The sequence below is a fragment of the Peromyscus californicus genome, unplaced genomic scaffold (genome assembly GCF_007827085.1).
Source record: "Peromyscus californicus insignis strain IS unplaced genomic scaffold, ASM782708v3 Scaffold_16__1_contigs__length_79575227, whole genome shotgun sequence".
NCBI classification, from domain to species: domain Eukaryota; kingdom Metazoa; phylum Chordata; class Mammalia; order Rodentia; family Cricetidae; genus Peromyscus; species Peromyscus californicus.
Genome location: NW_026294458.1, coordinates 11,010,797 through 11,036,500, shown reverse-complemented (window position 1 = coordinate 11,036,500; position 25,704 = coordinate 11,010,797). Strand labels below are relative to the sequence as shown.

Sequence of the window (25,704 nt, the reverse complement as noted above, 5' to 3'; positions counted from 1 at the left end):
CTCTGGAAGAGCAGTCAGTGCTCTTAACCACTGAGCCATCTCTCCAGCCCTTGTTGCTACTTTTATGACTCATAATGTAAATATCTGCTATGCAATCCCTGTGAAAGGGTCATTCAACCCCAGAGGGGTCGAAACCGACAGGTTGAGAACCATGCTGTAGAGGGTTTTGGGCAACTACACTTGTGCAGAGTGGACTCAAGTTATTCTGTAGGCATATTAGGTGACAGAATTAATTCGACAGTGCATATTAACCACAGTAAATAACCTCCAGCAAAAAGTCAGAGTGACCTTTCACACAGAACCCACACGCACTTGATTGATGCTGGCTCTGACTAGCTCTGGCGTTGGACAACTTGCAAAGCCAGGCGAAACTAGTGCCAACACTTCCCCAACCTTGGGTGTGCGTCAGGAGACCCTCGAGTCTGCTGTCACTCCAAGCAATGGAAATTTAAGACCCCCCTGCACACCCCGGCCCCTCCTGGAATTTCCTGGTGCATTAGTGCAACCTTAAGAGATACCTTAAGAGGTGTGAAGGCAGAAGAGTGAGGCGGGGCAGCCACACAGCTTACTTGATCCATCCCTGACAGCGACTACATTTCAAACAAAGAAGAGAAGAAACAGAAGCAGCATGTGAGTTAGCAAATGTCAGGCAGGCAAAGCTAAGAGGTCAAATTAGCAGAGGGAAGGTCATCAACAAACTTTTAAACTGTCTACTAAGATACTAGGGCTGACAGAGAAGAGCTGGGAAAACCTGCATCATGTAATCATTTAGACAGCAGAATTTTTCCACCTACATAATTCAGAATAATCTCATGACCTCAGATCACATTAATCTATAATCAAGAAGCATTATTCTAGTTTTATAGCTGTTAGTCATAGAAAATAAAAAAGACAAGCAAATGTTTCAGAACTCATGTTTCCCATATAGACATCTTGTAATAAAAAGAGGCATTTCTTAATAAAAATTATTTTGTCTTAAGACATCTGTGATTTTAGCATAACACCTTTGAAACTAATGTGACTTCTATTGTTCTGTGAAAAGGGAAATAAATACATCCAGAGAATTCATTTTTAATGAGGCAGGGCTGGCATAAATCAAAATATTTCTGAATATTAATCCAAGTTCTATTGGGGAAGAAACAGGACACAAGGATTCTGCTTCACACTGTAAAGACGACCCCTCATTTCATCTCTGTATCTGTGAAACTCCAAATGACCAGAATTTCAAGGAGGTAAAGTGTAATCTTACTTTTATTTGACTCCTTTATCTTTTTACAAACTCTTCATGTGTAAGATGTGAAGTGTGTGGAGGAGTACCATGATGGAGTCAGAGGACAACCTGGGTTTTGGTCCTCACTTTCCACTTTTTTTAAAAACAGGGTCATCAGCTGCTGCACAATCAGTTTACAGAGAGTGTGTGCATTCACTCTCACTGCAGGGCACAGGGGTTACAGAGAGTGTGTCTGCATTCACTCTTACTGCTGGGCACAGGGGTTACAGATGCACTACTGTGTCCAGCATTATGTGGCGTCCAGGGATCAGATTTGCACACAAGTGCTTCACTCCCTGAGTCTGTCAAGTAGCCCAGGCTAGCTGGCCAGCAAACCTTGGGGATCCACCTCCACATGGCCCAGTACTAGAATTATAAGTGTGCACCATCATATCCGGCTTTTTAAAGTGGGTGCTGTATAAAACACAGGTCTTTATGCATGCAAGGCAAGTATTTTACCCACTGAGATATCTCCTCATGAACACAGTGCCTCCCCAATCATACAATGATTTAGGAGTGTTTTGCCTTAATGTATGTGTGTTCACCATATGCACCATTTGTGTGCCTGATGTCTGCTGGAGGTCAGAAGGGCATCAGATCCCTTGGCAGTAGAGTCACATACAGTGTGAGCCACCATGTGGGTGCTGGGAACCAAACCCAAGATGTCTGCAAGAACTCTTAATTGCTGAACCATCTCTCTGGCCCCAGGACAGCCATTTCAAAGATGGATGCTTAAGCAGATCCTTGATGAGTGAGCATGAATCAATCAGGGAGTGTAGGTAGAGAGGAAAGCAGTCCATGCAGAGAGAATAGCATTACAAAGAGCCGAGGACAGGGCTTTTCACATCTGAGGAACTAAAGAAAAGAAGGAGATTTTGAGCGAGCTCAGAGATAAGGATGGAGACTGAGTATCCAGAACACACAAGTTTCACTCAGGCTATACTGTAAAATGTAGACTTTAAGAGCAATATGAACCCTCTGAAGAACAGATCTGAGAAGGTCAGAGATGAAATTTAACTTTTTTCTTCTCTCTCTCTGAGATAGGGTAGCTGACCTTTGACCTTGAACACCCACATCCTCACTGTCCAGCTTTTGTACAATGTTGGCTGGATACTGTTTATCATACAAAGAAGTGGGAACTTTGCTTTTATCTTGTTATTTATTTGGGTGTTTTTGAGGGTCTTGCCACATAGTCCAAGCATGCCCTGCCTGAACTATGTTTGCAGTCCAGGATGGACTTGAACTTGAGGTAAACCTCTTGCTTATGCCTAGCCTCCTAAGTGCTGGAAGTACAGGAGTACATTACAACACCCGAAAGTATTTGTTTTCAAGGCCATCTAAATCATGAAATCAGGCCTGACCATCAACAGCCAAAACGCAAGGCTTTGTGTTCTGGCAATGGCTAAAGGCTATTTTAGATTTCATGCTAAGGGCATTTTGCTATTGTTGTTCTTCCAAATTCTACTTTTCCTTTTACAAAAATATCTGGACACTCGGACTTTTATCACTTACTCTATGTGCTATTAAATCTCATCTTTGGTTTCCTATCATGCCTTCAGTTTTAGCATGGAAGGCAACCCAGCATGGGTATTTACTACAGGCCTTGGATTAGCCTGATGTAGATTCAAACCCAGCTCTGGACTTACCAGCTCTCGACCTTGATCAAGCCACACCTGGGTAAGGTATTCTCTGTCTCACTAAATCAGTAGCAGTGAGTTTAACCTTAATTTTTAAGGATGTTGTGAGAACTGAGTGAAATAATTGGCATCAGAGACCCTCAGCATTTCCTATATAAATTAGTTTTCACTTCTGGTGGCAGTTAATTTCTGCTAATACTCCAGAGGCTGGTCATCATGGTCACTGTTAAGATAGCCCAGTGAATACATACTTTATCCATCTTAACAGAAACGAAGACTGCAGGATACAAAGAACTTTGAGGACCAATGCAAGTTCCACTGTAAGGACCTTTACACTAAAGCCTGTGATTTGCACAGCACACACGATGGCAGTTTCTAGCACTTAAGATAAGGACTTGCTACAGACATGAAATTTTTACTATAAAATAAAAAACTATAAAAATAATAGCATAAAACATGATGAGAAAAGCAATTTTACAAATGTTAGAATTCTCTTTCAAGACTGACAGAGAACACTTGAAATAAAGCCTTCATGTTATGTTCACTTTAGGTGGCTAAAGCAACAGCCAATGAAGGACAGCAGTACTGAAAACAGTACTCAGTAGACAGTGCTCCAGTTAACGCTCTCCTGAGTTAAAAATGAGCGTGGAACAACAACCTTCAAATACAAACACTTCAACTTCAAGCTTATAAACAAAGCCTTTGTCGCCACTTCTGCAACCAGAAGGTTTTTCCAGTGCCGGTGTGCATGTGTGATACTGCATGTGTGATACTGCATGTGTGATACTGCTTGTATTTGCAAGAGGGTGGGAGGGCATTCTGTAAAAATGAAAACAACAAAAAACAAATACAAATACGTGATAAAATAGGTTGCCACAGATAGTGTCATGGAGTGTGGGACTCCATTTAACACTCAGGGGTGACTCATGAGCCAAATTAATGATTAACAAGATGCCCTCAGAATCAGAAAAGGCATTTAAAAAACTGATTAAGACATTAAGTCTCGTCATATATAAAGCCAGTAGGGGTCTCAATGCCAATATTTTCCCTTGAGAAGCACTGGAAAGGTGTATGAGTCAAACTCTAGAAGCCTGGCTAGATTACAAAGTTAACGGAAAGAGCAGTTCTGTTATTTATAAAGCATTTAGTGACGGTGCCCATCATGTTTTATGGTATTTACATCAATGCTGAGTGTAAAGCACAACAGCTAGAAACAACATGAACTCCATCGTGCACATTCTCTTACCACTAACAAGGCACTATCATCAGTGTGCTGAGACCTTCGGGATGGGAAGGGACACTGGGAAGGTGAAGAAAACGAAGCAATGTCAAAAACAAACGATGTACACAAGTGACACATTTCACAAGTACATACACAGGAAAGCAACATATGAAGGCACGTTTCCAAAGATGCTGACACACAGGACCACATGCATCACCTGTAGTTCACGCACCATCACAGTCAGTAGGTTGACTCTGAGTACTGACTTCCTCCTAGAGACCTTAAGCAACGTCAAATGAGACCTCACTGCCTACACACCTGCTAAGCTCAGGCACGGGGATGATTCTGCTCACAGAGAACAGTGGGGACTGATATAGCTACAGCATCAAGAATCTGTGTTCGTCTGTAAACCTAAGAGTTGTGATTTCTGGTCTAGGCATCTTTTCATGGCCTTTCTCAGGCAAGTAAGCAAATGCAAGCTGGTGTATTGGCACCAAACACTTGGGGAGTGGGGTCAGGGGTAGCAAGAATTCAAGGTCATCACCTTACACAGTGAGTTTGAGTACTGGCTGGGCTACATGGGACATTATCTCAAACAAGAAAAAAAAGAAGAAAAAGAAAAAAAACAAAAACAGAAATATTGAAGTAAAAAAAACTTTACACATATATACATAATATATACATATATATGTATATATATATATATATATATTAAGTTCATCAAACTTTCAAACTTCGGTTGCTAAAAGTTTGTACAATTATCACTCTGAAGACAACTGAAAATACACGCGTGATTCTTTAAGGTCTCACGCCACATACAAAGTGTTTATACAGAAGTAAATCAAAACAGTTACTAAGAACTGGCTTCAAAAACCACGTGCTATAAAAAGCTCCAATTAGGTTTGACACTTGTTTATTTAGAGTGTGTGTTTGTGTTCCCATGTGCATGTACCACAGCACACATGTGGAGGTCAGAGGACAACCGTGGGAGTCAGGTGTCATCTTCTAGCCAGTGGGTTCTGGGAATTCGACTCAGACTGTCATCAGGCTTGGCAGAAGGAGCCCTGCTTGCTGAACCATCTTGCCCACCTTCCATTAAGTTTTCAAATACTGCACTTTACAAAATCAAATAGAGCAATCATCATAAATTGAAAAATATAGGAGGTAAAAATGAAAGTCAACTATCCTAAAATACATTCATTTAGTAATCTTCACTTTAGCAGACCAAAATAGGCACAAAAAATTTAAACAGTTAAGCAATTAATGGTAAATATTTTATTTGTAATGAAACTGTACAGGCTGATCTAGAACTAACACATATGAGTTCTAACAAGGAAATAAGCACTGAGCTGAAATGCAGCAGTCTCTTTGGTTGAGCACCAAAATCATTCACTTGCAAAGAAGGATGATTCAGGCTGCAGGTGAGGGAGGGGATGTAATCTCTAAGATGGCTGTATATACAGCCCTAACCTAACCTATGTATTCTCATAACCTCCTTCCTTATCCTGTACCTTACTTTCCTTCATATATAGACTTTTGTGGAGGGGGAAAAAAGACAATTTGGGGGAGCAGGTTGGTTTGAGATGAGGGTTTCTTTATATAGCTCAGGGTAGCCCAGTATTTACTATGTAGCTTAGGCTAGCCTTGAACTCTTAAGCCCCCTGCCTCTGCCTTCCAGGTGATGGAATTTTGGACATGTGTCACTACACCAGGCAAAAAAGCCTTTTTTTGATCATTTAAACATTTTGATCACTGAAAACATGATAATCACATGCTAAACATTTCATTTCCATTGCTAAAATAATGAATTCCAAGAAAAGTAATTATCTGGACTTACCTCACCATCTCCGGGGGGTTGCTGTTTCTGTGGACTTTGTGATGCTTTCTGCTATATGCCCAGAAAGAGGAAGTTAGTTAGAATCTCAACACTGGAACTTACACAGTCCATTTAATTAAATGGTCCCCATCCATTTATCTCTTATATTTACTAGTTAAGGAGATTATGCTCCTGTCTTAAATGTTTTAGTTTAAATGAAGAACAGCAATAAACTATACTATCATATTTTTATAAGCATAAATAGAAAAAATGAAAAACCTACACAGACACATTCAGAGTATCGTGAATACTCTCTTATGAACTCATTCACTCAACTGGCTTTACATATTTCTTCCTAATTTTATCTCAGTGATTATTCATTGTTCAGTACCCATCAATTTAGAAACTTCCCATATGCTTAATTTCCAAAGGGCACAGCACCTGCCACAGTAATATTAAAAGTTTAATGTCGTACATGGGGGCACAGAAGAGCTCAGAAGCACACAGTGACACAGGCAGGCACAAGCTCAAACACTTCCAACTCTCCTTGGCAACACTGCCAACCAAGTGCAGAGGTTACACCTTCTTTTCGTACCAGTCTAATTACTACAGTTACTTTCTATTCCATTTCCCCCTTTTGTTTCTTTCCAGACTGTTCTGATATGAGAAGATGGATTTTTCAGAAAGATCTTTCTTCTCATGTTTTTCTCCTGCCTAAGAACTTAAAATTTCTTTCTTCTGCTTACTAGATGAAACTCTTGGGAAATTAGTTTGCTCAATCTGATAGTATGACTATTTACCTCCTATTAGCTGTTAAACTTCTACAAAAGGCAAGCTAGCTGAGCTCCCAATAGCACCTGAGGTACAGTGGTCATTATGGATTACTGAGGGGCCATACAGCAGTCTAGACAGAGGGGCGTCTTTAGAGCTAGCTGGCTTCACTAGAATCCCCACTCGAGTACTAGCTGGGCACCTCAGGCCAACCGCTTTGCTTCATGCAGCTCAATTTTCTGATCCATAAAAAGAGGACAATGATAATTCCTTATTATGAGATTATTGGGAAGATTAAATGAAGACAGAGAAAGAGAGAGACAGAGGCCAGGCGTGGTGGTGCATATCTTTAGTTCCAGCACTCAGGAGGCAGAGGCAGGCAGATTTCTTGAGTTCGAGGCCTGTCTGGTCTACAGAGCGAGATCCAGGACAGCCTGGGCTACACAGAGAAACCCTGTCTCGAAAAATCAAATACAAAGCAAACGGGGGAGTGGGGGGAGACAGGGGCAGAGCCAGAGACACTGCTCCACACCATGTCTGGTGTGCAGAGAGCATTCAGGAAACTCTGTAAGTCCACTGTTACCGCTGTCACCATCTTATCACGTCACTGGCTTCTGCGGTCTTCAGTCCAGTTCTAAACTAGCTGCTGTTGTCCTCAAGCGCCACTATGTCAAGTGTGTAAGTTATGGAAGAGCATTGCTAGCTCCTAAACTACCCACAGCCTCTCAACCTGTAACGCCACAGACCCGTTCCTAAGATAACACATCACATCCTTCTGAGGTCAGTGCTGAGGACACGCTCTCTAGTTTCTTCTTTGCCTTGATATAAACCCTGTGCTTTCATGGCAAGCTGTTTTCTTTGACTTCTGTACTCACTGTTCCCTGACAAGACTTCATTAGATTGCGCCTTGTATTTTATTTACCTTTACAGGCCTATCACCAGCACTCCCTCAAGGCCTATCAAATCAGTGAGTGATCACATGATCACATGAGTCAAGTAAGGCTTTAGGAAACCTAGGTTTGTTGTCTGACCACGATTAACCTACTCTATGTGGGACCAGTGCTTCACTTCTGGAGAGCTGCAGCTTCCTCTGTGAAACACAAACATTCTCATCTTCCCTGTTACAAATATAAAATAAATGGACATCGAGTCTTGACTATGTTTTAAGTCTTTTTTTGGTAACAAGTCAGATAAAGACTTATGGAAGAGAGCAATGCTTGACAAATGAGGAGAAATAGTGTGTAGTAATAGATGATTTGGGCAAAATCATGACAGGGGGTAAAAAAGTGTGAGCAAACAGACATTTTAACTACCTACATCTCAGAGATAAGAAGGCACAAAAGAAGGCGAGAGGGCCTGGGAGGCGACAGGCCTGGGTGAGGTCACTTTTCAGACCTCCACAAACTTGTTTCTAGGAATACTGAGTTTAGCTTTTGTCACTGGACAAATGATTTCCCTAAATTTTGACAGAAACAGTAGGCAGTGGTTCCAGTGAGGAGGAGGACCACCATCATCCCAGGACTGAAACAGCTGGGGGTTGGGGTTGGGGTGGTAGTGGGGACAGATAGACACAGGGCTGGAGAGGTGGCACAGGGTTAGGAGCACTGGGTGTCCTTGCAGGGGATCTGGGTGTGGTGCTCAGCAACCACATGATGGCCTACAACTCTGTTCCACAAGGTCTGAAACCTTCTTACATCCAAGGGCCCCAGGCATACATGCAGTACACACACACACATACATGCAGGCAACATACATATACAATCAATAAATATAAAGGAAGAATTCATCATGTAAAATAATAAAACAAAAATGCATAGAGCAGTTTCAAAAAATGATCTAAAATTCTAAAACACCGGAGAGAAACTTTTCTAGGCAAGAATGACTCATTCAGCAAAAATCTCTGAGCTTTTCTACAGAATCAAACCTACTAAGTTCTAGTGAGCAAAACAGACAGTTCCTGTCTTGAAGTTTGCAAATGAATAGGAGAGACATATTAAGTGAACAAAATTATAAATAGTTAATTACTTATTAAGTATTGATTACTTAATAATTCCAAAGATGATTTCAAAACGAAAAAACAAACCATACAATCAAAATTTGTTTTCCATAGTACTCCGACTGCACTACAGACGCTATAAAATAGCCACAAAAGAAATGGTAACGGGGTGTCCTTGCTGAGCAGGTATAAAAACAGGAAGGAGCCGGGCGGTGGTGGCGCACGCCTTTAATCCCAGCACTCGGGAGGCAGAGGCAGGCGGATCTCTGTGAGTTCGAGGCCAGCCTGGTCTACAGCACGAGATCCAGGAAAGGCGCAAAGCTACACAGAGAAACCCTGTCTCGAAAAACCAAAAAAAAAAAAAAAAAAAAAAAACCAGGAAGGAAGGAAAGAATCAGAGACCATGAAAGAACGAAGCCTGGGAGCCTCCCAACAAACAGCATTTGCTACAGGAAAGATTTAGAGACATGTTTGGAGGATAACAGTTTGGAATTCACATGGCACTGACACTTTCATGATCTTTTGGTTTTTTTTTTTTTGATTTTCCGAGACAAGGATTCTCTATATAATAGTCCTAGCTGTCCTAGCTCTCACTCTGTAGACCAGGCTGTCTTCAACTCACAGGGATCCGCTTGCTTCTGCCTCCCGAGTGCTGGGATTAAAGGTGTGCGCCACCTCTGTCTGGCCACTTTCAAGATCTTTACTACACCTGAGATGGGAGATCCAGCATCCCCATAGTAAGGTGGTTAGAATAATGGTTTCTACTGGCCTATAACCAGTCATGACTATGGCTATGGGAGACAGTCACTCTATCTTTAGTTGCGATTCCTTATGAGAGAAACAACTGGTCCTTCAATTAAGGCAATAATAACTGACAGTTTTGGCAAAATGAATAAACATTTACTTCTCTTAAGGTCAAGATTATCTGTCAACAATGGTAACGAACTTACTCTGACAAAGTCCAGGACAGCATCTCTCTGAATCTGCTTGGTCCTTATTTTCTCCTCCTCATACTGCAGGGCTGCAAGCTGTGCCTCTCTCCGAGTGCACTCGACCGACGGTTCTCTCCTCTGATGAAGCTCTAGGTCTGAATGTGAAAGCTGTAAGAGAGATTTCATTTGGGACATGCAAGCGAGGATAGGGTCAACATGTCAATAACTGGTATCAATATAAAGAATGCTGCTAACTCAAGGTTTATTTTACAGAACTAACATTTTAAAAAATTCACTGTTCTTGTATGTATGAAAGCAGGAACTATCATGTACACATGTTACATGAACTAACTGAGAAGACAAATAGATTTAGAGATATCTGGAAATTAATGGCAGTTTAAATACTATAAAAGAAAACTGGGTTGGCAAGAAAGCTCAGCCAGTAAAGGTGCCTGCCATCAAAACCTAATGACCTGAGTTCAATTCCAGGAACCCACGTGATGGAAGAACCAACTCCCCAAAGTTGTCCTCTTATCTCTACATGCATGCTGTGGGATGTGCACGCATAGGCACACGAAGTGCACATATACACATATACATAATAAATATTAAAAAATTAAAAGAAAGTCATCTTAGGTTAGCAAAATCAAAACTGAAATAACAAAGCTAAATCTAATAACTAAGCTAGATGGTGGTGGCATATGCCTTTACTTCTAGCACTTGGGAAGCAGAGGCAGGCAGACCTCTGTGAGTCTGAGGCCAGCCTGGTGTCTACAGAGTGAGTGCCAGGACACCCAGGGCTACATAGAGAAACCCTGTCTTGAAAAACCAAACAACAACAACAAAATCTAATAGTTAAAAAAAACTTACCCAATTGTGACTTGGTGGCAGTGATAAGACAGATGGTGGCTCAACTGGAACCCTAACTCCCCAAAAGGAAAATAAGAACTCATTAACAAGAAGATAAGGAACAAGTGGAATTCTCATTGTTAACAGAAGTTTCTGTCAATCAGTAGGCAACTTGTTGAGTCAGCATTGAAAGAGTACCTGCATTTGGTAAACCAAAGCCCAAGAAACTGTATTAAACCACAGGTCTGCCTGATGTCCCCAACTTGCATATCATGTAATGGTACCACTGACGGCTAGCTAACCACTGTCCATGCCAGCCAATACTGATGATAGCTGGTTGGAGCACTTTTCAAACAGCATCATTTTTTTTATAACACCTAGAGCCCTTACCCACTTTCCTACCATCACAAAAACAAGAGATGTGTAACTGAGATCCTTTGATGGACACAGCCATTTTATCCACAGAAACCTGGGCTGCGCAGAACCTGGGGACTATACTTACAAAGCATCTTAAGTAACAAAGTAATGATTCTATTGAATTTCATTCTGAAGGAGAAGGTAAGGTCCTACGTGATGCTTAACAAACACAGACAGCACGACTCTCCTCGACTCTACACTTTGGTATTTATCTTCTTCCTCAGGCTCTGTAAATCATGTGTTCTGCTGACATCAGTAAGCTAGTAGGCAAACAGAAGCAAACTTTCGAAGCTGTTCTAGTCTCAACACCTGAAAACGGAATTGTTTTCTTGCTAGTGCTCAAAGTCAAACTCGGGCTCCACTCTTTAATCTGGCTTTAGGACTGTCACCTCACCTAATGTGCCTATCTTTTCACATGCTAAGGACACAGATTTCAAGTCTTTTCTAAAGACTCTGTGCCTGTCAGTTTTTATGTCAATTTCACACAGGCTAGTCACTTGGGAAGAAGCCATTACTGAGAAAATGCCCCCACAGATTTGCCTACAGACACATCTGTGTGCCACTTCCTTAGTGTTTGATGTGGGAGGGCTCAGCCCGCTGCGGGTGGTGCCACCCTAGGCAAGGGGTTCTGGAGTGTATAAGAAAGCAGGCTGAGCAAGCCAGTAAGTATCCCAACTCCATGGCTTCTGTTTCAGGTCCTACTTCCAGGTCCCTAGCTGATTTCCTGCCCTGGCTTACCTCACTGATGGACTTATAAACTAAGGTGAAACAAACCCTTTCCTTCTCAAGTTGCTTTCAATTGTGATGTTTTACCACAGCAACAGAAATGCCAAGACAGACTGGAGAACATCTCAAAAAGGTCTCTTCTTTTAGTTTTTCAAGACAGAGTTTCTCTGTGTAACAGCTATGGCTATCCTGGAACTCACTCTGTAGACCAGGCTGGCCTCAAACTCACAGAGATCCACCTGTCTCTGCCTCCTGAGTGCTGGGATTAAAGGCGTGTGCCACCACTGCCTGGCAAAAAAAGGTGTCTTCTTAAATATTATTTTTATTTAAAACTGGGATTGTTCCCCGTAAGAGTTGTATAGTACTGATTGACTGATTTTGTGTATGTGTGTGCTTGTATACAGCAGTGTATGGAAATCAGAGGAAAACTTGTGTGAGTCCATTCTCTCCTCCACTATGTGGATTCCAGGAATTAAACTGACGGTGTCAGGCTTGGTGGCAAGTGCATTTACCTGCTGAGCCATCTTGTTGACTCAGAACTTCTCCCTTTGATACACTTGTGAAATCAAGTTTTTTCATTTACAAAATAAAGCTTGTATCATTTTTTTCTTTTCCTTTTTTTTTGTTTTGTTTTTTGTTTTTTGGAGCTGAGGACCGAACCCAGGGCCTTGCACTTGCTAGGCAAGCGCTCTACCACTGAACTAAATCCCTAACCCGCTCGTATCATTTTTTAATATAATGTCTTTCTGGGACAAACAGAAACAAATACTCATTGAGTTCTTACCATGTACTACTACATATCCACTGTATTAAGAATTTCCCACATACTATGTGTTTCTTGATTATGCCTCACAATAATCCTATGAACAAAGAACTACTATAATCCTCAGCTGAAAACTAAGAAATTTCAGCCATAGAAACAGTGACTCTCCCAAGGTGATACAGTCAATAAGTTGTAGAGTTAAACTTGAATCGTGTTATTTGATTTTATATTCTCAACTACCATGAGATCTATGAGAACTGAAAGGGACTTTGGGTACTGTGCTGTATAAGCCATTACTTTTACAACTGAGAAAAATGAGCCCCTTGGGGCTTAATGGTAGCTACATATGTCAGATCCTGAACTAGAACCCAAACTTTCTAGTGAGTAGTTTAGAGTTCCTCCTACTCTATCATCCCCACTCAATACAGAGAAGTCTAGAGCTCCTCCTACTCTATCATCCCCACTCAACACAGAAGTCTAGAGCTCCTCCTACTCTATCATCCCCACTCAACACAGAAGTCTAGAGCTCCTCCTACTCTATCATCCCCACTCAACACAGAAGTCTAGAGCTCCTCCTACTCTATCATCCCCACTCAACACAGAAGTCTAGAGCTCCTCCTACTCTATCATCCCCACTCAACACAGAAGTCTAGAGCTCCTCCTACTCTATCATCCCCACTCAACACAGCAGTCTAGAGCTCCTCCTACTCTATCATCCCCACTCAACACAGAAGTCTAGAGCTCCTCCTACTCTATCATCCCCACTCAACACAGAAGTCTAGAGCTCCTCCTACTCTATCATCCCCACTCAACACAGAAGTCTAGAGCTCCTCCTACTCTATCATCCCCACTCAATACAGAGAAGTCTAGAGCTCCTCCTACTCTATCATCCCCACTCAACACAGAAGTCTAGAGCTCCTCCTACTCTATCATCCCCACTCAACACAGCAGTCTAGAGCTCCTCCTACTCTATCATCCCCACTCAATACAGAGAAGTCTAGAGCTCCTCCTACTCTATTATCCCCACTCAACACAGAAGTCTAGAGCTCCTCCTACTCTATCATCCCCACTCAACACAGCAGTCTAGGGCTCCTCCTACTCTATCATCCCCACTCAACACAGAAGTCTAGAGCTCCTCCTACTCTATCATCCCCACTCAACACAGAAGTCTAGAGCTCCTCCTACTCTATCATCCCCACTCAACACAGAAGTCTAGAGCTCCTCCTACTCTATCATCCCCACTCAATACAGAGAAGTCTAGAGCTCCTCCTACTCTATCATCCCCACTCAATACAGAGAAGTCTAGAGCTCCTCCTACTCTATCATCCCCACTCAACACAGAAGTCTAGAGCTCCTCCTACTCTATCATCCCCACTCAACACAGCAGTCTAGAGCTCCTCCTACTCTATCATCCCCACTCAATACAGAGAAGTCTAGAGCTCCTCCTACTCTATTATCCCCACTCAACACAGAAGTCTAGAGCTCCTCCTACTCTATCATCCCCACTCAACACAGAAGTCTAGAGCTCCTCCTACTCTATCATCCCCACTCAACACAGAAGTCTAGAGCTCCTCCTACTCTATCATCCCCACTCAATACAGAGAAGTCTAGAGCTCCTCCTACTCTATTATCCCCACTCAACACAGAAGTCTAGAGCTCCTCCTACTCTATCATCCCCACTCAACACAGCAGTCTAGGGCTCCTCCTACTCTATCATCCCCACTCAACACAGAAGTCTAGAGCTCCTCCTACTCTATCATCCCCACTCAACACAGAAGTCTAGAGCTCCTCCTACTCTATCATCCCCACTCAACACAGAGAAGTCTAGAGCTCCTCCTACTCTATCATCCCCACTCAACACAGAAGTCTAGAGCTCCTCCTACTCTATCATCCCCACTCAACACAGAAGTCTAGAGCTCCTCCTACTCTATCATCCCCACTCAACACAGAGAAGTCTAGAGCTCCTCCTACTCTATCATCCCCACTCAACACAGAGATGCTGAGAAAGGGAAGTGCTCTGGGACTTAAAAGTGGAGCACTATACACACTGAAGAAACACGCACCTGTAATGTCAACAACTAAGCTGTGAGAAGTTAAAGACGGAGAGCAAGAGGGAAGCTCAGTTTATTCAAGAGCCAGTGAAGATGACACCTGGGCCACAGTGTGTTAGCTGTCCTACAGCATCACTTGGCATACTGTGGGCCCACTACAGCCTGGTTCCTGCTGGTGTGTCACTGTCATACTTCCTGTCACATGACTTTTTAATTTATGGATGGGTCTAGACAATAGTATCACTTACATTTCACATAAGATAATTCTTAAGAATGTCCCACATATTAGAGGTGGCTCAGCCTTAGATATGATAGTAGCACCTACAGTCATTTTGGGAACTGATTCCCAAAAGGAATAAATACCTTTTCAAATAGCCTCTTAGGAGTAGTGCTGAATTTTGTTGAGGAACACTGGCCTATTTTATACTTCCAGAATTTTTTTATTATTGTGACTGACTGAGTCTGGGGCCCCCACCCCTAGACTTCTCTAATGGCCATAGGGGCCGTTTTGAGCCCCTCAAAGTAAGAGAGTGGCCAGACCCCACCCTAAAGAAAAAAAAAAAGCCCAAGATCAGGCCACAAAATCCCACCAATCCCTGAGCTTGTTCCAAGATCAGGCCACAAAATTCCTCCAATCTCAGGCCACTCTGGAAAGCCCTGCCCCATTAGAAACTCTACATAAAGCCTGCCTCCTGTCCAGTTCTTTGCTGCTTCTCTCCCACGGAGAGGCAGCCACCCTCCCTCCTGGGTCTTTCCCAATAAATCTCTTGTGTGAAGTTTATTATGTGGTGTGACTTTGTGGTATTCCTTGGCTCCCAACTGCCAGGATACCTTTTCCCTCAGAGCTAGCTGTAACACAACAGTGATCCAGCTCAGTAGAAAAGATGCTTGTCACTAAGCCTGACAATGTTGAGTTTGATCCTGGGAATCCACATGGTGGAAGGAAGGAGAGAAGTGACTCCCTACAAATTGTTCTCTAGTGTCTAAACACATACATGGTGTGTACACACACACACACACCAAACAAACCAACAAACCAAAAACAAGGATTCAATTTAAAACTAAAAAGCAAGCAAAAATTTAATTGACATTGCTGTTCGTTTTCTCTCCCCTTTTGTTACTGGTAAATGCCTACTCTCCAGACAGGTTCATTTGGCCTTTGCTATTTAGACCCACATCCAAGACATACATCTCTAAAAAAAGTAACAGAGGCAACAGGGAATAGCCTTAGTTAGTGTATGAGCACTGCCTAATATTTGCTTAGGGAATAATCTGATAATTATTAGTTATATCTATAATTATATATATTTAATAATTATATATATACTTATTAGAATATCCTTAGTATATGAGCATTGCCTATATTTGCTTTGGGAATAATCTGATAATTAATAATTCCTATATATTGTTATAAACCCAATGAATTAGGAAAGCTACTTAAGTCTGCTGGGCTTTAATATCTTCATTTATAAAGTTAGGGTAATTACATGTACCTCTATGATAGGTTATTAAAACCAAATAAGATACTGCAGGACTGGGGAGGTGGCTGGGTTGGTAAATTATTTGCAAAGTAAGCACTGGAAAGTGAGTTCAGCCCCCAGAACACACATAAACAGTGGTGAGCGCTTATAATCCTGGTGTTGGAGAGGTGGACACAGGATCTCTGGGGCTTGTAGCCAGCCAGCTTGTCTCATCAGCAAATGGAGAATTCCAGGACAGCCAGAGACCCTGTCTCAAAATAAGCTGGATGTGTTCCTGGGGAACAACACCTGAGGTTGTTTGGCCTCTACATGCATGCACACACATGTGCATGCACACCTGGATACACATTGCATCCCCCAAACATACATGTTCATTCACACACAAAAGATATTACAGGTCCTCATAGACCATAAAAACATACTGCAATGACTACATGTTTAGGATGACAGGAATTAATGACATCTTTGTCCCAGCTTTCGTACTGTGATGGCGGAAACTTCCTACAGCCTTTTATTAGCCATCTGTGGATGAGCTGAACCCAAACAAAGGAAGGACCAACAAGACCCATCCCCAGGCCTATGTGTTCTCCCCTGAGTCATTCTGAATCATTTAATATATACCTAGTCCTACTCGATTGCTCTCATTTTTCAAACAGAAGCTAAGGAAGGACTCCAACACTGCACGGTGTTTTTAGGCCCTGCCTTCTTTTGCACATTTGGAGACGGTCTCACTAAGTTGTCTAAGTCAGCATTGAACTTTCAATCCTTTTACTCCAGGCCCTGAGCGCCTGGGATTCCAGGTCTGTGCTCAGCTCCTACTGTATTTCTTTACCATCCTTTTATACTTGACTTTCTTTTAAGAAACCAGTCAAACCCAGTCTCCATTTTGTAAGGTTTACGTTCCCTGGCCCGCTTGAGCAGCAAAGCTCTCTCTGCCCGTGGTGAACACTGTAAGGCAGCAGCAGGCCTGGTCCTCACCCAGCCCAGGGCACCTGTGATATGAGGCACTTCCTCCTTGTCTCTTTTTCTTCTGCGCAGTTTCTGTGTTTGATTTATCTACGCATTTTCTCTGCTGTGCTTCCTGGCATTGGGACTGCTGACTGACGGCCAGCTGTGCTGCCCTTTCCACTTTGTGGTTCTTGGAGGCAATGATGTGAGCAATCTCAGCACAGTAAGGTCTGCTGCACACCAGCAGCACTTCCAGCTCCTAGCCACTGTGGACCAGGAACTCCCAGAAGCCACTGGAGAGCATGCTGTTGCTCCTGTAACTGATGCTGGGCACCAGAGTTTGGCCCCAGATCTTCTCTGCACCCTAATGTCAATACATCTGGCTTTCTGCCAGTTTTGCCTAATTTTGACACATCTGCCAAGTGAACTTATTGGTCTTCTTTTTGGCGATCTTTGGCTTCATCAGATGCTGAAGGGTAGCCAGGATGCTGCTAAAGAGATGGCAGCTATCTTGAAGGCTGCACAGAGGAAGAATGAAGTCTTCTCTATTTTTAAAATCATCTTTTCCATTTTAGCCTTCTAGACATTGTCCTCTGTCTTCCATTCCTATGAGCTCTCCTGCTCAGGCTCTTTCGCCAGGTGTTTAAGCTCCAAGTTCTCCATATCTCTTGTGTATCTAACTGCTTACTCAAGTGTGTGCCTAATAGGCAATTATAGAAAATGACCATATCCATCCTGAGATAAATTCCAAAGTATATAAAACTTAACTAAACCTCTAAGAGATAAGTGATGAATATGAAAGGCCAAGTTATAAAATTTTTATATTCGGGGCTGGAGAGATGGCTCAGTGGTTAAGAGCACTGACTGCACTTCCAAAGGAACTGAGTTCGAGTCCCAGCACCCACATGGCAGCTCACAACTGTCTGTGTTTCTTCAGTTTCAGGGGACCCAACACCCATGGCAAAACACCAATGCACATAAATTAATTTTTTTTCTTATTCATTATTCTTCCTACATTTTCTTTATTTCATCTACATCATAGTTCCTGAGACGACATTAGCATGCTGTTTGGTATAAAGACCTATAGGTGGATGACTGATGGTATATAGTAAATTCACTGTCATTTAAGAACAGATATATCGGCCGGGCGGTGGTGGCGCACGCCTTTAATCCCAGCACTCGGGAGGCAGAGGCAGGCGGATCTCTGTGAGTTCGAGGCCAGCCTGGGCTACCAAGTGAGTTCCAGGAAAAGGCGCAAAGCTACACAGAGAAACCCTGTCTCGAAAAACCAAAAAATAAAAAAAAAAAAAAAAAAAAAGAACAGATATATCAGCTGAGTCTGGTGGCACATGCCTTTGATTCCATGAGGGAGAGGCAGGTGGATCTCTGAGTTCAAGGCCAGCCTGGTCTACAGATTGAGTTATAGGACAGCCAGAGCTACACAGAGGAGCCCCAACTTGAAAAACAAAAACAAAAAAAGAACAGATATATTCAGTCTACTGTTTTTAAGATTTCATACACAAAGACCAAAGAGTGAAAAAAAAATTAACTCCTGTGATACAGTTTATAGTCAGGAACATGTTAGAATTCTAGAGTGAAAAACAGCATTGAGCTAATTTGAGGAATATGGATACTCTAAGCACCGTGGAGAGACTGCATACACTGAAGTAAGAATGAAAACGCATATATATAGCCTGCTGTTACCCAGGCAAAGATCTAAGTCACACAGCGGGGCTTCTCAAAACTATTTAAATTTTCTATGCACAAAAAAACAGCCACCACCACAAAATTTCATTACTACTAAGACTTTCAAATCAACTGACTCTAAGGTAGTGGTTTAGGTAATGGTGGTCTGGATTTGGAGTCAATAGACCATTTTACAATGGGTGAGCATAGATGCAAACTGACCTAGTTCTAAACACACGGCATGCGAAGCACACACAAGCCAAGTGTCTTCATTATATTTGGATTTGCACAAAACCAAAACCAATTCAGTCTCATGACTGAGTTTCAAGAAGAAAGAATAAAGTAGAGTTGCTTTTTCAAACCTGTTTTGATGTGAGTATCTTTTCATGTCTTCTGTTTTCTGAAACCCTCTAACAGCTATTGGCTTTACTGGTGAACCCTAAACCAAAAAGAAAAAAAAGTCAGTAAATAAATTTAACACACATAATATATCAAAAACGCTGTAATGGGGGGGGGGGGGCAGCGGCGGCGCACGCCTTTAGTCTACAGAGTGAGTTCTAGGACAGGCTCCAAAACTACACAGAGAAACCCTGTCTTGGAAAAAAAAAAAAAAAGGCTGTAATTATATTTTTAATTAGTTTTACTTTTAGGAAATTAGACACTAAAATTTTATTTTGATAGGATTGTCCTTTGTGAGCTTTGTGTTTAAAAGCATGCAGGGTAGCAGGTTGTGATGGTGCATGCCTATAACCTCAGCACTCAGGAAGCTGAGGCAAAAAGAACTGAGTTTGAGGACAGCCTGGGTGACAGGAAGACTCCATCTCAAAAAACTAAAAGCAAGGGCTGCTGAGAAGGGTTAGTGCAGAAAGGCACTAGCTGCACAGAGCTAGCAACCTGAGCTTTATCTTCAGAACCTACAGAAAGCTGGACAGAGAGAACCAACTCCCCAACATTGTCCTGACCTCCACATATGCCCTGCGGTATGTGCGCGCGCGCGCGCGCACACACACACACACATCAAATTTAACAAATGAACAAAAGCAGAAACGAAACAAAACAAACATACACAAAAAACCCGTAGGCTGTATTACATAGGCTTTTGATAAAAAAAATATGCAAAATCTACGAATATTTATTTTATTTAAAAGGTTCTCTTCTTACTGTAGTATATAAATTAGTGATTATGCAGAGTAATAGTGTCAGAATAAGAAAGACCTTAGCAGCTGGGCATGGTGGCATACATCTTTAATCCCAGCACTCAGTAGGCAGAGGCAGGTGGATCTCTGTGAGTTCAAGGCCAGCCTGGTCTATATAGTGAGTTTCAGGACAGCCAGGGCTCTGTAGAGACTCTATCTCAAAACCCAAACCAAACAAACCAAACAAAGGATCCCTCAGAACTCCCCTACTGGCAAGCTTACCATTACCCTCTTCCAGTGCTGCATTGTCGTTTTACAAACTGCCCACTTTAGAAAGCTATACGACAGCCATAGACACATTCCAGCCACCACACCCAAGAGGTAGCTAGAACTTAAACACACTAAAGGAGCCTCTACAGTGTGGTAGGGACAGAACAACACTGCTGAGTAGTCCAGGAAGCAGCTTCTGTTCCATGCTGTGGAGACACTCTACTTGGACAACCTAACATTATAAAGTGACTAAAGGAAGACAGGAAAAGAAAGGGATTTCTCGAAAGAGCATTATGTAGCATTATTAATTTAAAGTTTACTAGAAAGTAACTTTTGACTGCAGCAGAGAGACTAACAGCTTGAACCACAGGTCAGTTTGATCAATCACTGGTCTATCATTATCTCTTGGCTACAGGATTTGATTTACGTGATTTTATCTGATTTTAGAAACAAGTGTCTTCTGAACTGCAACAAAAACGACTGTGTTCAAAAGCCTTCAAACAGGAGCCAGAGGACTCTTTTAAGGAATGCTATTGCTCCACAGTGCACTCCACTTGAAGCAACTGATTCTTGATTTCTAAGTTAAATACATCATTCTTCAAAAAGGCCCCTAGTGTTTCTCAAACAAGCCCTGCTCAGGGCCTGGGACAACCCCCAGACATCAACACAGCACACACTAAAATGAAGCCATTTTCCTACGCTGACTAGATAGACTGAAGAATGCTATTCTACTTGAGACCCTTGAGGAATTGGCAGAGATTCTACAGTGGTCTGAATGCTTACTTGTTTTTTAGGCAATTCAATGCTTCATTATAAGAGACACCCAAGAATTTTAATAGCAAACAATTTATATTCTATTAACTTAGGATAAAAGCACCAGTATAATTAAACTTATTATTATTCTATGGGTAACTTGACCATTTCCTCAAAAATCAACCTTGGTTTCATTAATTATCTATTAAATTATGATTTAATTTGGCAATAAAAAAAAGCAAAGCAATCAAGAAAAAAAAGCCAGCCAGAAAGCAAACCAACACAATAAGGAAAAGTATCCTGTCCCGTGCACTCTCTTCAAAGGCCTGAGGTCACACTCAGTGGCACTCTCGGGGCTCCTTTCACTGCGTCTTCAGATGAATGACATCTGCCTTCTTACCTGGAGAATAAAACTTGAACCATTTTTGGGACTACTTCCTGATTTTTCCAAAGTGAAAAATCCAGGAATAAAATTGGAAAGGAAAATAAAACAAATAGGTCAAACCCAATAAATCATTGCTATGTGAACTGTTTTCAGCAGGGGATACTAACTTACTTAGGCTGGGATAGGGACACTACCTCATGGGAGATTCGCCGGTGTTCAATGTATGCCATAAACTGTGAGCTGAGGCTGTTGGTGTCCAAGCCTTTGGGCTGTCTGACATCGTTCTCTTCTTCTTCTGCAGTACAGCTGTCAATGTAGTCAATCTGATCCAGATCATGCTCCACTGTAAGCCGGGAGAGACCGAGAGAGAGAGAGACAGACAGACAGACACACACACACACACACACACACACACACACACACACACACACAGTGAGAGAGAGAGACAGAGAGACAGACAGACAGACAGACACACACACACACACACACACACACACACACACAGTGAGAGAGAGAGAGAGACAGAGACAGAGAGAGAGAGACAGAGAGAAACATACACACAGAGAAAAACAGACAGAGAGACAGAGAGAGAGAGAGAGAGAGAGAGAGAGAGAGAGAGAGAGAGAGGAGAGAGAGAGAGAGAGGAGAGAGGGAGACAGAGAGTAGGAGGGAGAGGGAGAGAGGGAGAAGGGGGGGAGATTCAAAGTTAAACAGCCAATAACGACACTTGCTTAAATTACATTCTCCCCTTTCCCTGTACCTGTTCTGTGACACAAGCCTTTAGTATTTATTTTGTCTACAGCCCCTTGCAAAACTCGTCTCTTGAAATCTTAGTCCAATACACTCAAGAGTGCCCAACTGAGGGTGAGTCACTGAAGTGCAGACCTGACATGTATTTTCTCTGGATGGCACCTTAGTGTTCTAAACAGGCAGTCTGAGTCTGGGGGACAGAAGCTGGCTGTGGCTTAGAGACAGAAGGCTGTGGCCTCTCATTAGTTTGAGATGCAGAAAATGTAACAGTCAACTCCAAAGAGAGCAGAAAACAACAAAAGACATGGGTAAGAAGAATCCTATTGACTGCTTCCCTTCCTGGAGCTCAAACTTAAAAAAGAGAGAACAAAGACTTCCCTATTCAGAAGATTACTGCTGGAGGTCAATGCTTTAGATATTTTTGTAGCGATTTGTGACTGAAAGAGAGTCATCTGAAGAATTTTTTCTTCTCAAGATACTTTATTAAAAATCAAATACTGACTGGAAAGTGTATCTTATAACTTACTAAACAGATTGTCTACTCTGCTAAAAAGACACTGTAGAGGAAAGGGAAGCAATGGAAGACACAGCCATAGAATGGTTTCGTCTGGAAGCTTCTGCATGTCTGTCGTTGTTACGTTAAATGGCACACTAGGAAAGACACAGTCATAGAATGGTTTCGTCTGGAAACTTCTGCATGTCTGTAATTGCTACGTTAAATGGCACACTAAGAAAGACCTCGCTCTGAGGTTCTCAGGCAATGCATTACACTCCAACCATGGTTTTATGCTGTCTCACTGTGCCAGAACACTGGATTTAACTGAACTACAGTTTATATTAAATTGAATTTTGTGTTACAAGCTTACTAAGATCTAAAAGGATAAAAAGGCTATAAGGTGACATTCCATTAGAAATCTGATATATTCATTTATTCTATGTGCTGTAATTTGTCCAATTAAATAGTTAAGACCATTTCTCAAGAAAGCAACATCAGACTTTTATACTATCCAGATTAGCACAGTCAAAATTTGATGAAGATTTTGTAGTTATATCTCAAATCAGAAAAGCCACATTTCAGCTTTTAAATTTGTATGTTGGGTATATCTGTGGTATACGCATGTGTACAAGTGTGTATGTGGGCGTATGTGCCCATGTGTGTACACATGTGGAGGTGAGAGGTTATGTGAGGTGTCTATTGTTAGCCACCTTATTTTTCGTAAGCTAGCAATTTTTTTTAACATTTATTAACTGGGGGTGTCACATATACCATGGCATACATGTGGAGGTCACATTTATTGTTTGGGGGTACATATGAGATGTAGAAGTCACAGTTACTGTTTGGGAGGGACACCTAAGCCATGGCACATGTGTGGAAGTCAGAGGGAAACTTGCATAAACTGGTTCCGTCCTTCCTTCCATCATGTGAGTTCCAGGGATCAAATGCAAATCATAAAAACTGGTTGCAAGTCCCTTTACCCAGTGAGCCGCCTCGTCGGGCTCCCCTTTATTTTTTGAAGCAGAGTTTCTCCTGGAGCCTGGAGATCACCTTTCGGTTAAAGCAGTTGGCCAGTGAGCTTGAGGGACCTCCCTGCCTCTGTGCTGCCATGCCTGACTCTCTGGTGGGTGCCTGGGGTAGAACTGCCCCCCTGTGCTTTTCAGTAAGCACTTTCAGTCATCTCCCCAGTTCCCAAACGCCACATTTCAAATGCTTAATAACCCCATGGGGCTGGTGGCTACCGTATGAAAAGCACAGCTGGAAATTACGTTGTCTGAAATAAAATGATGGTACATATGAGGGTAAAATTTAAATACAATTACTAAAATGTGAATGGGATGGTAAGTGACAGAAATAGAGAAGATTGTAAGCTAGAGAGGACAAAATAACAACAAAAATAAAAACCAACTGACATCATCAGAAATAAAACCGCTTCTCAGAAACATGCATGTCTAGAGAATCTATGTGATTTCTCCCTCAGCACTGGCCCTCAAAATCCGAACAACAGGCTTTAAAATTCAATTTGGAAGAATACAGAACAGGATTCTAAAATGTGCTTTAGAAGTACATGGAAGCAGAGAGAACTGTTTCTTTTATAAAAACGACTACTAAGTTCAAAGTGTTGGAATAAGAACAACTATCTTCCGAAGTCCCAAAGACCACCACTCCAGATGGAAAACGCAGTCGACACTAAGGCAAGCCCTGGAAGACGCACCTACAGTCCCAGCTGTTCAGGGGCTGGGGTTAGGTTACTTGAATCCAGGAGTGGAGGTCAGTCTGGATAACGGGGTGAAAACTCGTTTTAAACAGTGCTGGCTGAATGACTCAGTAGGCAAAAGCATTTGCCGCCAAGCCTGCTGACCTGAATTTGATCCCCGGGATCCGCAAGGTGGAAGGAGAGAAAGAAAGGTTGTCCTCTAAGCTCATCATGCCTGTGGTGGCACACTTCTTCCCAAGAAACAAGTAACTCCATTTTTAAAAGTTAAAAACAAACACGAGCAGAGTAACACAATTGATGAAAGAGCTCACGAAATCTCTTTAAAATGGAGACTCTTAAAAAGAGACGATGTTACTTCAGAAGAACAATGCAGTCAGATCAAGACTAACAAAGATCTGCTCCAGATAAACTGTCCTCGCTAAAGTTTCTCCTGAAATAAGCATGAGAGGGAAAGAAATTGAATTATAAACTGAAAAGACAGAGAAGTTCAATTTTCACCCTAGTGGCAAACTTTTTTTGTCCTATATAAACAGAAGTCTTCAGCAGAGTGAAGGAGCTACAGATACAGAAGGAGCAAACACTAGTTAAGGTAGGAGCTGGGCTCAGCTGGTAAAGAAAGTCCTTGCCTATCATGCACAAGGCCCTGGGTTCAATCCTCAGCACTACAAAACCAGGTGTGGTGGAACACACCTGTACTCCCAGGGCTGGAGAAGAGGAGCGGAAATTCAGTTATCCTTGGCTACATAAGGGGTTTAAGGCCAACCTGGGCTACAGGAGAGTCTGTTATAAAACAAAACAAGCTAACTATAAAGGCTTTAAATGGCATCAGAATCATGTTTACCTCCGCCATTTGTGACCACCACACTGCTGCGATTCTCCTGGTACTGGCTCTCTCTCCGAAGTCTTTGCTCTTTAGTAATCTCTGCCACTCGAAGAGGCAGATCTGAAAACTCATCTGTAGGCTTAAAAAGCAGAAGCATTAAAAACCATCATTTCTACCAGGCGGTGGTGGCGCACACTTTTAATCCCAGTACTCAGGAGGCAGAGGCAGAGGCAGAGGCAGAGGCAGAGGCAGAGGCAGAGGCAGAGGCAGGCAGATCTCTGTGAGTTTGAGGCCAGCCTGGTCTATACAGTGAGTTCAGGACAGCCAGGGCTACACAGAGAAACTGTCTTGGAAAAAAAAAAAAGATATAAAAAAATAAACAAGCTGGTTGGCTATGGCGCACGCCTTCAATCCCAGCACTCGGAAGGCAGAACCAGGCGGATCTTTGTGAGTTCCAGGCCAGCCTGGGCTATAGAGTGAGTTCCAGGAAAGGCACAAAATAAAGAGAAACTCTGTCTTGAAAAAACAAAATAAATAAATAAATAAATAAATAAAATAAACCATTTCCAATTTTAAATAATATAAAGTACAGGGATAGAAACTAAAATTTACATAGAAGAGATAAAGCAAAAAAGTTTGGGGAACTGACAGTGAATACTGTATAATTATGTGAATATATTTAATGCAACTGAAATATGTACTTTAAAATGACAAACTTTACCACAATTAACAAAAATAGAAAGATATTCATCACTGTAAGTAAATATATTCATCGTTTTAAATTGTCCACATATATGTACATAGCAGTA

General features: G+C 42.1%; 1 protein-coding gene and 1 pseudogene across 17 annotated transcripts in view; both read right to left on the bottom strand.

Moving 5' to 3' along the window:
* The window catches only part of Lrch3 (leucine rich repeats and calponin homology domain containing 3), a 113,431-nt gene that overhangs the window by 26,726 nt on the left and 61,001 nt on the right, over positions 1-25,704 (bottom strand). For 6 of the 17 annotated variants that reach the window (XM_052740346.1, XM_052740355.1, XM_052740343.1 and 3 more), the window contains exons 8-15: positions 24,914-25,034; positions 21,304-21,452; positions 18,928-19,004; positions 10,515-10,566; positions 9,663-9,812; positions 5,967-6,017; positions 4,154-4,207; positions 519-590 (exon numbers count right to left, since the gene is read on the bottom strand). In XM_052740346.1, coding sequence (XP_052596306.1) covers positions 519-590; positions 4,154-4,207; positions 5,967-6,017; positions 9,663-9,812; positions 10,515-10,566; positions 18,928-19,004; positions 21,304-21,452; positions 24,914-25,034 — 726 coding nt within the window. The remainder of the gene's footprint in view (positions 1-518; positions 591-4,153; positions 4,208-5,966; positions 6,018-9,662; positions 9,813-10,514; positions 10,567-18,927; positions 19,005-21,303; positions 21,453-24,913; positions 25,035-25,704) is intronic. The other 11 variants (XM_052740351.1, XM_052740349.1, XM_052740358.1 and 8 more) reach the window with 7 other exon arrangements.
* On the bottom strand, positions 14,241-17,450 carry LOC128111461 (60S ribosomal protein L32-like; annotated as a pseudogene).